Here is a 16,528-nt window from a genome sequence, read left to right as displayed (position 1 = left end):
CATCCATCCATCCATCCATCCATCCACCCACCCACCCATCCTTCCATCCATCCATCCATTCATCCATCCATCCATCCATCCATCCATCCATCCAATCTTCCCTTGAACTAAACCAAGGCAAGCACCACTGGACAGCATAATTACCATCCTAACACTCAGGAGGTTGAGGCAGGCATGTAAATTCCATGTCTGATGTAATTAAAAAATAACTAAAGTTTTGAAAAGTTTTGGGTTGGCAAGCTAGCTTAGCGGTAAAGGTACTTGCTACCAAGTCTACCGACTTAAGTTTGATCCACAGGACCCACATAATAGAACAAGAGAGAGTTGCTTCCTGTGAGTTGTCCTCTGAACTCCACAAATGTACTCTGACATATGCATGTTCCTTCCATAGACACACATGCACACAAATAAATATGACAAAAGTTTTTAAGGGCTGGAGAGATGGCTCAGTTTTGGGGGGTTTTGTTTTGTTTTTTATCTTTTTGAGACAGGGTCTCCCTGTAACCCTAGCTGGCCTGGAACTCGTTAATGTAGACCAGGCTGGCCTTGAATTCACAGAGATCCATCTGCCTCTGCCTCCTGAGTGCTTGGATTAAAGGTGTGTGCCACCAGGCAATGGTGAGATTGCTCAGTTTTTAAGACTAAAGAATCTGGGTTTGGTTCCCATGTCAGGAGGTTCACAGTCACCTGTAACTCTAGCATAAGGGAATCTGACACTCTTCTGGCACTGGTATGCATGTGGCATATACACATACACATGCACACACAAATTTAAAATGTTTTTAAAAGTTTAAGTGAGGCATGGGGTGTACAACTGTAGTCCTAGCTACTTGAAATGCTGAGCCAGAAGTTAAGTACTATTCAGAACAACATAGCAAGAGCATATCCAAAATAAAGTTTATCTAAACCAATAAAAATCATAAAATAGTAAATAAACCAATAACCTTGTCATTGTCAAGTATTACGTATTTGTCTGTGGTAGATACTGTCTGTGCTACACTTCCATATGGCTAGGGACACAATGGATTTTAGACCACCATATAAGCAATGTGTTGTGTTATGACCTTACAAGACTATGGCATCACAAGGCAACAGTAAATTTTCAACTGCACTATAATCTTATGGGACCACCACAGTATATGGAAGGTTGTTGACTATTGTATGGTACATCATTGCATTACCATTTGATATCACAAAAATATCATCATTATTTTTGCTTAAATTAGGGATTTAAAAAAAAATACAAAATACAGAGACAAGATCTCACCCTGTAGCCCAGGCTGGGCTGGAACTTACTACATAGTTCATGCTGTACTTGAACCTATGAGGATCCTCCTGCTTCAGCTTCTCAAATGCTGGGATTATAGACATGAGCCACCACTCATGGCCTTCTTGTTTTGAGACAGGGCCTCGGGTAGCCCAGACTGGTCTTGAACTCACAGTGAAGATGAGACTGGCCTTGAACTCCTGTCTCTTCCTAAGATCCTTCTTTAATAAAAATTGACATATTCAGCTGCAGTTCTCTGAACAAGATTTTCTTTTTTCCGTTCTGCCCTCCTCTAGGAAAATCACTACAATGAATTTGTTTTGTAGCCTTCTGTTCAGTGTATTTAGAGTTTCATTTCATACAAATGTATTGTCTTATTATATATCATATACATTTTATATGTCTTAATCTTACCTAAATGTTATTGATAATAAAAATACTAAATCTCCAGGTTGTTGACTGTCATGTTTCCAGCCAAGCTTTCGCTAAGGCACTGGGATAGGTCACTAAGACACTGAAAAAAATATTCACAGACTGCACATGAGGCACTATTGACCCTTACTAAGAGGTGTTGTGGGACTTTACCTAGGGAGACATGAACAAATACAAAATCACCCCAAGTAGTGAACTATGAAAAATGAAAGTAACAATTCCTCCAAAGTCCAATTTGGTAAACCAGTGAGTTTATTGGGTTTATTTTCAGGAGCATTGTTGAGAAGTTACTTACAGGAGCATATATGACTCAAGGACTGCTGCATCACTCCAACATGACCCTAGAGGAAGTGGCCTTGTGAATTTTGTTAATTTCAGAAACTTCTTGAAATTTGTGAGTTGATGACTTCTTGAGTCTCATAAGTCCCACCTTCACTCCTTAAAAGAAAGCAAATTGCAACAGTAGTCCAGGGGCAGCTGACTCGACAAGGAGTGCTCACCCTGTCCATGGTATTGTGTACCCTGCCTCCATGAGAAAGGGATTTTATGAGTTAGTTGGTTTAATTATGGCCAGCTCTCCAAGGGACAGATGCCTTTGGTGTACATTCAGGAAAGCAGGTTCTCTTACAGATAACACCATTTGCAATGTTTGTATTGTACATGTGGTCAGTCAGTTCTTTTCCAGGTAATACTTCTCTGGACATTTGAGCTTTGGCTTCCTTTTATTGTTTCTTTGACTTGGAATAAGGAACAGAAGGGGGTATTTTAGAGATAAAGTACCTGATGTCCTACTTTCTCAGGGATCATACGTTGTTCCTGGCCCCTCATGTAAAAAGATTTGTCGCCCTTAAGCAATGAGAAAACTGTACCAGCTGGAGGCACATGCTCAAGATTCTCAGCAACTTCAGAACTAGGTGTTTACATGTAGTGGACAGCTGCTATCAAAGACCTACAGATTAAGGTGACCTCAAGCCACAGAGAGGCATACTTAGCTATCCACATCATCCTCTTCACCAGAAAAAGTTTAATTTGCTTCAGATCTAGTTTCATCTGAACTGTGACATTATCTTCAATACTGTGCTTTGCAACTCTTTGCTATCAGTATAACTCCTGGCCACAACTTGTGGATGATTTTGACAAAACACAAGTCAACTATTAAGATTATACTCACAGCTGATCATGGTGGCATACACATTTAATCCCAGTGTTTGGGAGGCTGAAGTAGGCGGATCTCTGTGAGCTTGAGCTCAGCCTGGTCTACATAGTGAATTTCAGGCTAGCTAGTGCTACAGGGAGACGCTGTCTCAATAAATAAATAAATAAATAAATGAATAAATAAATAAATAAAACAAAAGATTATACTCACTTTTCAACCAAATTCTTTTGATACTAATTTATTGTGATAAATCAGTTTATTTTCTAAATAGAATCAACTACCAAATGACATATTAAATTACAAAGGTATTTTGTTATTCTTTCTTGGGGCACTGGGGTTTGAACCTAGGGTCTCACATATGGTAGACAAGTTCTCTGCCACTAAAGTATCACCCCCAGACCATATTTTCTTTATTTAAAGACAAGGTCTTGGGGCTGGAGAGATGGTTCAGCGGTTAAGAGCACTGACTGCTCTTGCAGAGGACCTGGGTTTGATTCCCAGCACCCACATGGCGGCTTCAAACTGTCCTTAACTCCTGTTCCAGGGGAATCCGAAGCCCTCTTCTGACCTCCATGGCATTGCATGACACGGGTGCACTCACATACATGCAGGCAATAAATACACTCATACACATAAAATAAAAATAATAAATAAAATAATTTTTTAAAAAGACAAGGTCTTGCTAAGTTGTCCAGACTGGTCTCAGCTTCCTAAACAGTTGGAACTACAGACGTGTTCCAGCACACCTGCTTGTTTTATTTCTTTTAAATAGAAAATTGGTCAATATCCCTATTTATGGTCCTTTAGGATCTTCAGATTGGGGATGGGAACTGTTCTTTTGATTTATCTTGGGTAAAGTTGATTCTTGGCTTAAAAGTAGATTATTACAACCCGAGTAATGATTCCAAAATTCAGTGGTCCCCTAGAGCATCCTTACTTCTGGAAACTGTGAGATTGAGTTTCCTGAAGACTACTTTCATTTCTGAAAGTGTGCTGGCTTTAGGGACCCAATGAGAACCCTCAGATTCAATAATTTGTTAGCACTCACAAAAACTGTCATAGTCACGGCTATGGTTTACTGAAGTAGAACAGATACACAAATTAAAACCTGTTGGGGACCACTGCTTTACCTGAACTCATCTGAAACATGTTTGACTATGTGCAATGGCACCTGCAGACAAGGATGTCTCCCTGGGGTAAAGCTGCACACACATGAGTGTTGAGGCAGATAAAGGAAACCAGTGTTGAGAACCCCAGACTTGATAAGAAAAGAGCACTCTAACCACAGACCATAATTTCTGTTATGCTTAGCTAGTTTCCTTCTTAGTAAATATGCTCTCTGTTTTAAAATAGCATACCAACATGTCTTTTAGAAGTTTTCACAAGACTCTACACTGAGGAATGGTCTTTACTTGTTTTATTTATGTTAGCCAAGGCAATAAATATACAGTGGGACAAGAACTCAGGGCCTTTGTTCCCTCAGCAGAGGGCCTCCTGGTACCCTACTCTTGAGATTCTAGTTAAATGTTGTATCGTTTCCTTTATGTTATACCATCTCTTTTTGAGGATTCTCTGAACCCGTGCTGTACTAGATGTAGCAAAAACTAGCTAAGGGAAAAGGTACAAAAGGGCAGGGTTGAAGAAAGTTCCAAGCAAAGCTCACAATTGTTCTCATCAGTGGAGTGGTAGACAGCATTGAATCCTCCAAAAAATGATGAGTGATGACAAAGATGGAGCACTGCCAGCAAGAGAAACTTCCCCAACATTGGTGACCAGAGTTGTACATGTGACTCAGTCATGAAGGTTGATTATATGCATGGCTGAACTTACTTTCCAACTCCCCTGGAAGGCAAGTTGATACTGGGTGGTCAAAGTCTCACCTATATGTCTTGTTATTGGTATAGACTGTCTGGCACAGAGCAAGGCCTCTAGACACTCTTATCAGGCTGGAAATTCCAAGAGTTTTCAGATTGCATTATATGGTCTTAGGAAATTTTAGATGATTGGGAAGAACTTATCAACTCTTTATCAAAAAGAAGTACTTGGAAGTTAAACATTATTTCAGATTAAAAAGTAAAATTTGGGGGCTGGACAGATGGTTCAGGAGTTAAGAGCAATAGCTGTTCTTCCAGAGGACCTGGGTTCAGTTCTCAGCACCCACATGGTGGCTAACAACCATCCTTGACTCTAGTTCCAAGGGATTCAACCCCACCCCCCCCAGGTCTCCACAGGCACTGCACAATACAGGTGCACTTACGTGCAGGCAAAATATTCATACACATAACATAAGAATAAACAAATCAAAAAAGGAGCAAAACTCTGTCATTCAACAGGCTGGAGCAATAGACATATAAAATTAGCAGCAAAGTTTATAGAAAACAATATCTCTAAAACAGTGCTACCACAACATGTATTTTAGTCACTTTGCATCATTGTAGAAGGAAGGATTTTGGATTATGGTTTCAGTTTTCATTCTATGGTCACTTGATTCCTCTTTAGTCCTGTATATGATGTGGGAGAATATCATGGTGGAACACATGGCAGAACAAGGTTGCTCACCTCACAGCTGAGTCAAGATAAAGTGCCAAGGACATACTTCCAGTGGTCTATTTCCTCCAAAAGCTTCACCTCCTGCTTTTATTTATAGTTTATCTATTTGGACAGGCTTTCATAGTCCAGACTAACATTGAACTCTTCTTTTTTTATCAAATTTTTGTGATTTTCATACAATACAATTTAATGGTGTTTAGATAGTCTCCCCTATCTGTACCTCCTTGTTGCTCCTGCCTAATTTAATGCTCTCTCTCCTTTGCAATAATTTAATTGGATTGTAAGAAGTGACAATTTTTATTTATAAGCTTTCCATGAAAATCCTGTTCCCATCTTTTTCTCTATCTATCATCTATCTATCCTATCTCTCTCATCTATCATCTATCTGTCTATCTATCTATCTACCTATCATCTATCATCAATCATCAATCATCTATATATCTATATATACATGTATATACTCCATCATATATATATATATATATATAACATAAGGCTGTAGAGTTTTTGCTTTCCCAAATTCCTTCAGTGTGTGTCCATCCACTGGAGACTGGTTAACCTACCAAGAGTCTCATCCTAGAAAGAGACTGTCTCTGCCCGCTCCCAGAAACTCATTGGTTGCCAAAATTTCTTTAGGTTGGGTTGGGGTTTCTTACCCACTTCTTCTTGTTTATGCTGCAATTTTATCTGGTTTTAGCTTGCATAGGACTTGTACATAGCATTCAAGTGCTTGATCCTCCGACTTAGATTTCTGAGTATTGAGATTACAGGCATACACTACCATATCTGGCTTTTACTTATTTTTATTTATTTTTGAGACAAAACCTGACAATTTAGTTCAGACTGGCCTCAAATACATCATCATCCTACCTCAGCATCCCAAGTGCTGACGTTATAAGTATGTTCTGCAATGCCCAATACTACCTCCTACCAATTTCTAATAATGCCATTGTGTTATGAATCAATCAAGGTGAGACATATAGGCAAGGAACTTATCTCTCCCTGGCACTGGACATGTATGTGTGAAGCAATGTTGAAATTCTGTAAACACTTCTGTTAGTGATAAACTGGACATAGTGGTGCAGGCACGGAAGCGATCTGGAACAGCAGGCCGAGCTATGCAGAGCTGGGTGCCTGGTGTCAGCTGTTCGTTTCTTTGTAAGTTTCTCCCCTCCCCCACAAAAGATATAAACTATGAAAAATTCAGATAAAGATATGTTATGTGGTTTGTGTAATAGTGGCAGGGGCAAGGGACCCTAGAAAACTTGGGTGACACCCCCTTCCGCTACCACTCACTGAGGGAAAAGGAAAGTTGCTAGAGTCATTTCAAGAATCTGTGCACTTAATAGTTCTATCCTGGAGGATAGAACTATTCTATTTCCTAATCTTAATTTTTTTGTGTATGATGTATGAATGTGGACATGCACATGCAACATGCCACAGCATATGTGTAGAGGTCAGAGGACAACTTTCAGAAGTTGTTTCCTTCTGGTGGGTTCTAGGGTTGAACTCAGGTCATCAGACTTGCATGAGCTTTTACCTGCTAAGCCATTTTGTTAGCTGTCCTTAATAATTTCTTATTTTGAATTTTTTGGAGACAGGATCTCATGCAGCTCCAAGAAGGTTTGAAACTCACTTTGTAGTTGAGACTGACCTTGAACACTCATCCTCGATTCCACTTCCTCAGTGCCAGGATTACAGACATGTGGCACTGTGCCTTGCTCCCCAAAGCATTTAGTTGTTAGTGTTGGGTTTTTCAGTTTGTTTGTTTGAGGCAGGGTTTATCTGTGGCCCCAGCTGGCCTGAAACTCACTAAGTAGATCAGGCTGGTCTCAATCTCACAAACAGCCACCTCCTTCTGCTTCCCAGATTAAAGGTATGGGCCACCACACCTGGCCCCCCAAAGCATTGCTTAATCCATTTATGTTGATAGTAGAAAAGAACCACCAAAACTGCCTAGTTAGACTGCAGAGTCCAGGAGTTTCCATTACTCTGCCTTATATCTAACTAACTTGCCTTTATTACCGTTGCTGGTACTTAAGATCATGATGTTTTTGTTTCCCTTCATCCTGTTCACCGTGAGGCGAATGACTTCCTCTTCCACACTCTGGCATTATGACATACTTTCTAATTTGATGTGCTTCTGTTTGCTTGTTTACTGTTTTTTAATTTAGGGGCCACTGCTATTATTTGGTGCATTGATACTCAAAGCTGTATGTTACCTGGTGAATCCCAACACGTCCTCTATGCTACTCCTTTTGGTCTGAACTGTCTTTTACCCCACCTGTGCCCATGGCTGTGGCCAGCCTCTCCTCAGGAGAGGGGCGTCCTGGCCCCACATACAGGGTGTGCCGACTGAGGACCCTCCCGGGTCCCAACAGCCCGCGGACCAAGCTCTTCGCAGGGCATTCTGGGACGTAAGGCTTCCTTGCGGCCACGACCAGTGGGCAGAGGACATACGTCTCCCTCCGCCTAGCTCGGGAGACGCCGCTTCCGCGGGGTCGGACCCCAGAGCAGAAAGCATCCCTTGCGAGCAGAGGCGTTTGCGTCTGCGCAGAGGCTGGCCGCGGAGCCAGGCCCGCACCCCCCGCCCTTAGCCGGCCGGGCTGGGCGGAGCCTGGCTGACCGGCGACTCCGCCTGGAGACTTCGGGGAGGCCGAGCTCTCCGCTCGACTCCCGTGTCCGCGCCGTGCTGGGCTGCAGTCACGAGCCCGTCCCTGGAGCCCATGGCCGCACGGCCCCCGACGGCTTCGTGCTGGGTAAGTAGGGTCGCTTATGGCGTAGCTGACTGGACGCCGTGGGTTCCCCCTTTAGTCGAATGCCCCGCAGTCGCCCTCCGGGCTCCGGGCCTCCTCCTCAACCATGGAGGCGGATGGGCTCGGTTGTCCGCTGCAGGTCTTCCTGGGAATTCTTGTTAGGGAACCATCCTGCACTTGTCTTTATATGCAGACCCTTAGGACCTCATTGAGAAATCACTTAATCCCCTTTTCCGTTTGTTTGTGAGAATGCGTATTCATTTAGTGTCTTTTTGTGCGTCGAGCCCCGAGGCTGGTGGTGTTAGTGCTAACATAAATTTTATGTTTTATTTTCGAATAGTTGTGGTCTGGTGAGAAGGATAATCAAATGGACCGTAGGCGCAGTTATGTGTGGGGAAAGAGGACCAGAGATGAGCCGCGCGCGTGTGTAGGCGGGTAGTGATTCGATTGCTAGGCCTGCGCAGTGTGGAGGATGGCAGTGCCCGAGATAAGAGGCACTATTAGAAGTACCCGGAACAGAAATGTCAATATTTACCTCTGCCGGGCAGTCTGAAACATACGGATTACAGATAACACATGCAGAATATGTGTTTGCAGAAGCTCAGTGTGACCGGTTAGAACTCTGCGAGGATGAATTGACTCAGGATGATGACCAGGACCGGACATAGGATGAATCACTGAGGTCTAAGAGAAGTCAGGAGTTGAGGTCTTTTTTGTCTCTAATTGGAGAGGAGAGAACTTTATAAAGGCCATGATGTGAAATGACACGGAGAAGTAATACTCCATGAAACAGAAAGGCATCTGCAGAATTTAGAATGGAGGGCTCAGGAAAAATTTCTAAAGTGAAAAAATGCTTCTGAGGTGGTAAAAGTAATCAACCGTCTAGTGTGGTGGTGTTGCACTCCTTTAATCCCAGCACTCCAAGGCAGAGGCAAGCGGATCTCTGTGAGTTCAAGGCCAGCTTGGTCGGTCCACATAGTGAGTTCCAGGCCAGCTGGGGCTACAGGGAGAACCTGTCTCAAAAAGACCGGGGGGAGGGGGGGTCAGGGGTCGCCTTCTGAGACTTTTTATAAGGGTGGTCAAGTTAAAGAATAATTAGGGTGCCAGGGAGAAGGGATTTCAGAGTGGTGGCCTGAACAATACAGATAACTGGAAAATCCTGAGCTTTTTTTTTTTTTTTTTTAACAGCTATATAGAAAATAGAGTGACAGAAGGTTCTGTTTACAATAGCAGTTTTTAAAAAAACAAATGAGGAGCTGGGTGTGGTAGCACATGTCTGTAGTCCTAGCACTTGGGAGGCAGAGGCAGAGGCAGAGGCAGAGGCAGAGGCATGTAGGTGTCTGAGGTCAAGGTCAGCCAGTCTTCATAATTAGAGCAGCTGGGGCTACTGGGAGACCCTGTCTCAAAATAAAACCAAAATAAAATAAAACCACAAAACCATTGAGGGGCTGTGTATATAGCTTACTTGGTAGAGTGCTTGCCTGACATGCACAATGCTTTGGTTTCAATCTCCAGCTCAGCATAAACCATGCACAGTGGCCCATGCCTGTAATCCTAACACTAGGAAGGTAGAAGTTCAAGGATTAGAAGGTCTGGGTCATCTTTGGCTACATAGTGAGTTTGAGGCCAGCCTGGGATACACAAGACCCCATCTTAAAAAAAAAAGAAAGAAAAAAAGAAAGAAAAATTAAGTTTGAGAACCAAAAATTAGAAACATTTAAAAACTGTCGAGAGCTTGTTTGGAGGTTCTAGCAGGGGAGCCCAGCTACTTGTATACCCTTGACTGAAGACCGGTTGTCCTCTTGGACTGAGTCCACAGCTCAGCTTCAGGAGGGATGCATGTGGAGCGTTGAGGGAGGAAGGGAACACCCACCTAGCCAGCCGAATCAACCCTGGTGATCAGTGAGTGGGGTGACAGATGTCGCAGCCAGATTGCCCTCACATCCTTAAAAACTATTGAATAATATTAATAGCCATTGTCTGTGCACACATTTAAGCATCATATTATATGGGAATTTTCAAGCCTCAGGACTGTATTTTAAAGATGAGGAATCTGGGAACCTGTCCATGAGTAATACCAGGAGATTAGAATAACCAAGCTAGGGTGCAGACCCAGGCTGTTTGTCCTGAGTACCGAAAAGACATTTTAACAAATGTGAATCATACTCCCTCCTTCTGACTATTTACTGACAGCTGCTACAGTTTGGATTTTTTTTGTTTTTTGTTGGATACTGAGGATTGAACCTAGGGCCTCACACATGCTAGGTAAGTGCTCTGTCACTGAAACATATCTCTGGCTCTCCTTTTACTTCCTTGAGACAGGGTCTCACTTTCTCAGGCTGGTCTTGAAATTGTAATCTTATCTTTCTGCCTCAGTCTTAGAAGTGGCAGAGAGAACAACACCATCAAATCGCTCTGTCTTAATTCAGATTTTTCTTTTGTCTTTTTTTTTTTTGAGACAGAGTTTCCTTATAGCTCCAGCTAGTCTGGAACTTGCTATGTAGACCAGGCTGGCTTTAAACTCACAAAGATCCACCTGCCTCTGCCTCCCATGTGCTGGGATTAAAGGTGTGGGCCACCACACCTGCCTTAATTCAGATTTTAAATGTCTCTTAGATGCCCATGTGTTAAAAAGGCTTGATTCCCAGATTGGTGTCATTGAGAGGTTGTGTAACAACTACTCATTAGTGGCCTCAGGAAAGTCACTTAACGCTTAGAAAATCAACTGGGATTTAAGTTGATAATTTATTTGAGAAATGTATATTTGTTTCCCATCAGGAACACTGGTTCAGTACTTATAATTAGTATAGTCAGTGCTAATTGAGGTTTTAGGTGCATCTAGAAAAATGCATGTTACTTTTTCTCCCCCCCCCCCCGAGACAGCATGTAGCTCAGGCTGGCCTCAAACTTTGTATTAGCCCAGGATTGCTTTGAACTCACCTTCCTCCTTCCTCAGTCTACTGAGTGCTGGAATTACAGGCATATGCCACCGTGCCAGGTTGCTCACTGCCTTTGATACATCATTTGCAGGTGATTTTCAGGGTGAGAATTTTCCAGTTTGCCATATTGCTAGATACGGAAATTTTCCTTGTCATGTATTTTCTTTGTCAATTTTCAGTTGTCAGCTCATTGATACACCTGGGAGGAGAGTGCCTCAGTTGAGGAAGTTCCTCTGTTGGCCTGTGGGTATTCTATGGGCATTTTCTTGATTGCTTACTAATGTAAGAGGACCCAGGCCACTGTAAGCAGTGCCACCCCTGAGCAGGTAGGCCTAGGCTGTGTAAGAAAGGTAGCTGAGCAAGCCAATAAGCAGCGCTTCTCAGTTGGTTTCTTCTTCAAGCTCCTCCCTTGAGTTCTTGCCGAGTTCTTGCCTTGGCTTTCCTCCATGATGGATTATAATCTGTAAGGTGAAATAAACCCTTTCCTCCCCAGGTTGCTTTTGGTCATGGTGTTTATCACAGCAATAGAAAGCAGACTAGGCATTGTTTAATTCAACTTTTATTTTGTCATATAGTGTTTGTCTTCAAGAGTTAAATCTCAAAGAGAAATGTGTAAATCAAATTAATGTAAGGGGAAAAATAAATATTTCATTATATCAATAGTTAGGTATTTGTATGTACCCTATGGTTAAGGTGTATAATGTCTTAACAAGCTTGAATAATCACTTTTATCTGCAGAATTTGATAGATTGCTGCTTCTGTAGTTCAGCACCGGGTGAAGTGATTGATTACTTACTATTTAGGCTGTAGTGAATTAAAGTGACCCTGCTTTTATGTATTAATCATAAGATCTGTGATAATCCCATTGCCTTTATTGCTCTGGCTTGATGCTGCCTCTACCCTGGATGTTTCAGTTTCCTAGAAGCTAAAGAGGCAGGGTAGCGCTCCTGCATGCACCTAGCTACCTAATGGGTTTAAAGGTGTAAATCTTATTAATTTTTAAGGTGCTTGATTTGTGAAATTTCTTTTTAAAACAACTTTCTTTTTAAAACTAAAAATTTTTATTTATGTTTGTATGTGTATTTGTGTATGCTACATTGTGTGTGTGTGTGGCCACAGAGGCTAGAAGATGGCGTTGGATTCCCTGGAGCTGGAGTTATATGCAGTTCTGAACTGCCTGAGGTTGGTGCTGGGAACTGAACACTTGTCCTCCGGGAAAGCAGCAAGCGCTTGCAACACTGAGCCATCTCTCTAGCCCTGTGAAGTTATATAATGTGGAAAGCCAGTGTGTTAGTTACTTGTGTCATTGCTGAGACAAAATAGCTGACAGAAGCAACTTAAGGATGGGTATATTTTGGCTTGTAGTTTGAGGTACAGTAGCAGGAGCTTTGTGAGGTATAGTCCATTGTGGTGGGGAAGTCATGATAGCAGGAGCTTTGTGAGGTATAGTCCTAGCCCTGTGAAGTTATATAATGTGGAAAGCCAGTGTGTTAGTTACTTGTGTCATTGCTGAGACAAAATAGCTGACAGAAGCAACTTAAGGATGGGTATATTTTGGCTTGTAGTTTGAGGTACAGTAGCAGGAGCTTTGTGAGGTATAGTCCATTGTGGTGGGGAAGTCATGATAGCAGGAGCTTTGTGAGGTATAGTCCATCGTGGTGGGGAAGTCATGATAGCAGGAGCTTTGTGAGGTATAGTCCATTGTGGTGGGGAAGTCATGGTAGCAGGAGCTTTGTGAGGCATAGTCCATCGTGGTGGGGAAGTCATGATAGCAGGAGCTTTGTGAGGTATAGTCCATCGTGGTGGGGAAGTCATGGTAGCAGGAGCTTTGTGAGGCATAGTCCATTGTGGTGGGGAAGTCATGGTAGCAGGAGTGTGAGGCAGCTGGTCACATTGCGTCTGTGTTCAAAAATTAGAGAGCAATGAATACTAGTGCTCAGTTCACTTTATCCTTTTTGTTCAGTCCAGGATCCTAGCCCACAGAATGGGTCTGCCCCACAGTTCTTTCTGCCCCATTAACCTAATTTAGATAATCCTTCACAGGCAGGCCCAGAGACTTGTCTCCTAGGAGATTTTGGATTTTTGTCATGTTGACAGTGGTACACATTAGAGCCAGCTAGTATGGCAGAGTATTGGCAGATTCTCTATGGAGAGGTGTTGGTGAGGAACAGATGGGGAGGTGGTGGCAGTGCCACAACAGAGGAGTCCCCTCATTTTAGTGGGATCTTCATGAAGAATGGTATGCGCATGAAATCCATTTGTTTAGTTTCTCTGAGTTAAACTGATAAAAAAATGCAATTATCTCATGTAAATTCTGTGATCATCAGTGTTCCTTACTTAGTGTTTACTTGATATATCTTTCATTCCTTTTTTTTCCCCTCCTATCTTCCCCTCTTCTCTTCCTATTCACCATGAGAGCCTTCCTCTCATTTCCTGAGATGTTACAGTCCCTGAATATACCAGATTCTACCCTGTATTCTGAGTGGTACTTACAGCATCTCTGTACAATAAATACAGGTTATCCCCTAGTATAATTTTTCTTTCATTCATAATAAAACAACAGTTTTTCACTAGGCATAAAAAACCAGACATTTCTAGATCTTTCTTTTCCTTCCCAGCACCTTTTCCCTCACTAGAAGGTAGATGTGATGACTGGCATCCTCTTAGACATGGGTTATCCAGGGCATGGAAGCCTCGCAGGACAGAAGATAGAAGGCAATATTCTGCCCTAGCCCAGTTGCCTGCAAGCTCCTGAAGCAGCAAAGTGAACTCTTATTTTCCAGTGTTGCTTTTCCCCCCATTGTTCCTAGGTGAATCTCATCCTAATCCCATCCTGAATTCCCTTTCCATCTCTTTGCCTTGGGGAACCTCATGACTCTTCCGCTTAGATTATTCTCAGTAGAGCCTAGTCTGGATGTTACTGAGAATTGCTCTTCCTTTCTACATACCCTCTGTCTGCTTTTGTGTATTTACATATGTATTTTGTTTCCGTCTATAAGACTGAAAACTTCTCATAGAGTTGGATTTTCCTCATCCTATGATCTACACTACTCCAAAGAATATCTGGTACATAGACTCAGTGATTGATTGATTTTTAATTTTCTTAAAATTTTTTTACATTTATTGGGGGTGTGGGGTGTACATGCATGCCATGGCTTGCATTTGGAGTTTAGAAGACAATTTGCAGGATTCCAACCACGTGAATTTAGGGATTAAGGTCAGGTTGGCAGACATGGCAACAGTCACCTTTAATGGCTGAGCCATCTTGCCAGTCCCTATTTATTTACTTATTCATTCATTATTTATGTATTTATTTGTGTGTGTGTGTGTGTGTGTGTGTGTGTGTGTGCACGCATGCAAGGAGGGCAGCTCTGGATCCCTCAGAGCTGGAGTTATAGGCATTTGAGGACAACCAGCTTGTTGTATGGGTGCTGGGATCCAAACTTCAGTCTTCATGGTTAAGCAGCTAGCACTCTTAACCTCTAAGCCAACCCCAGTCCCAGTTACTAATTCTCTTACAAAGTAAATGATGAACTAGGTATAGGAGGCCATCTGGAGAATGTTTTTACTTTTTTGGTTTTTCTCCATTCTTCACATGTCACCCTACCATGAATACTTGCAGTTGAACAGGGTATGTATTATTACAGGGATTATTGTCATTCAAGGATGTATCTGTGGAGTTATCCTGGGAAGAATGGCAGCTGCTGGACTCTGCACAACGGCACCTGTACAGAGAAGTGACGCTGGAAAACTATAGCAACTTGTTGTCAGTGGGTGAGCCCATCATCTCTTTTTAATTCAGTTGGGAGTCTGTCTTAGTTTGTTCTTCATTGCTGGGACAAAATACTCTGACCACTACCAACTTGGGGAGGAAAGGGTTTATTTATCTCACATCTCCCGGGTCACAGTTCATCAGGGAGCCCAAGGTAGGAACTCAGGGCTAAGAACCTGGAGGCAGGAGCTGGAGCACAGGCCATGGAGGAACGCTGCTTACTGGCTTGCTCCCTTGGCCCCTGCTCAGCCTGCTTTTTTATACAACACAGGCCCACCTGCCCAGGGGTGGCACCACCCACAGTGGGCTGGGCCCTCCCACATCACTCATCAAGAAGATGCCCCTCAGACATGGCCACAGGCCAGTCCAATAGAGGCAATTCCCCAGTTGAGGCTCCCTCAACCCAGGTGTGTCAAGTTGACACTAAAGCTATCCAGCACAGAGTCATAAATTGCCATCTCTTTTGTTGCCCTATTTTGAGACCTCTAAAGTGATCAATGATTATGGACTTGAACTTTAGAGGTCAATATTCTTGGCACATATTTGGTTCTCCTCTCCTAATTGTAATCTTTCCCCAAGTGCAAATGAGCAATTGTTTTGTAGCTTATGAGCTAGCAATTGTGTCCACATCCTGTGTGATCTTCCATTAACAGGTTATCATGGTACCAAACCTGATTTAATCTTCAAGTTGGAGCAAGGAGAAGAACCATGGATAATAAATGCCAAAATGTCCACTCAGTGCTGTCCAGGTAAGTGAGAACCAGGAAGATGGGAGATATGGAGGTAAACTGGTCATTCCTTGGGGGCTTGACAGTGGTGTGCTATTGTGCATAGAAACTTTTAAAAGTCGTTAAACTGATGCCATTGACTTGGAATGAGATCATGAACTCAGATTAGGTGGTCACTGTCACCTTAAATGTTGGGTTCTCCTTTTTTCCCCAGCTCTGAGAGGTGAGTGTGTTCTTTTCTGACTTCTGCCCAGAGCCTGCTTTCTGGGTTAGTTTCCTTCCTTTCCATTTGGGTCTCCAGGGAATTTCTTCTTCTCACTTGATGTGACTTACGCCCATCTACTTTCTCTTACTTTCATTTTCTCTTCTGCCTTCCACAATTATATTGCCAGAAATTAACACCGTATCTCCTATGCTTCATTGACTGATCCCTTCTCTTGCAGATTGTCTACAGAGGTTTACTTTCCAAATCAGTCACTCTTCTCTTTGTTGTGACTACTGAAAATCCAAGTTTCCCCTATTGTTGTAGTGCTATAATTGACACAGTCCCCCTTTTCTTCTGCATGTGGTTCTGGGTTTTATTTACCTATCGCATCTGGGGTTTTATTTGCCTCCTGTCCATCCCAAACTTCGTTTTGTTATCAGAAATGGGAAAGAACTTACTTCCAAAATCATCATTTGTTCTAGTTTCATTTTCTTGCTGAGTAAGACACTCTAATAAAAAGCAACTTGAAGAGAAAGGGGTTTATTTCCCTCATATTGTCAAGCCCTCACAATCTATCATTGACGAAAATCAGGGCAGGAACTTGAAGCAGTACCCATGGAGGAATGTAGCTTGCTGGCTCACTCTCTCACTTGCTTGTAGGCTCATGTGTAATTTCCTTCCTCCCTCCCTCCCTCCCTTCCTTCCAATTTTCTTCCAAATTCC

At 42.6% G+C, this 16,528-nt stretch overlaps 1 protein-coding gene across 2 annotated transcripts in view; it reads left to right on the top strand.

Moving 5' to 3' along the window:
- The first annotated feature begins 8,036 nt into the window (after positions 1–8,036).
- LOC103747682 (zinc finger protein 26) overlaps positions 8,037–16,528 on the top strand; it is a 19,999-nt gene continuing 11,507 nt past the window's right edge. For both annotated transcript variants that reach the window (XR_003846598.1, XM_029554596.1), the window contains exons 1-3: positions 8,037–8,164; positions 14,748–14,874; positions 15,526–15,621. Coding sequence is in view for 1 of the 2 variants with exons in the window: in XM_029554596.1 (XP_029410456.1) it covers positions 8,132–8,164; positions 14,748–14,874; positions 15,526–15,621 (256 nt within the window). In the remaining variant the exon portion in view is untranslated. The remainder of the gene's footprint in view (positions 8,165–14,747; positions 14,875–15,525; positions 15,622–16,528) is intronic.

The sequence above is a fragment of the Nannospalax galili genome, unplaced genomic scaffold (assembly GCF_000622305.1).
Source record: "Nannospalax galili isolate Female #2095 unplaced genomic scaffold, S.galili_v1.0 scaffold100, whole genome shotgun sequence".
NCBI lineage: Eukaryota > Metazoa > Chordata > Mammalia > Rodentia > Spalacidae > Nannospalax > Nannospalax galili.
This window is presented reverse-complemented; position numbering and strand designations above follow the sequence as displayed.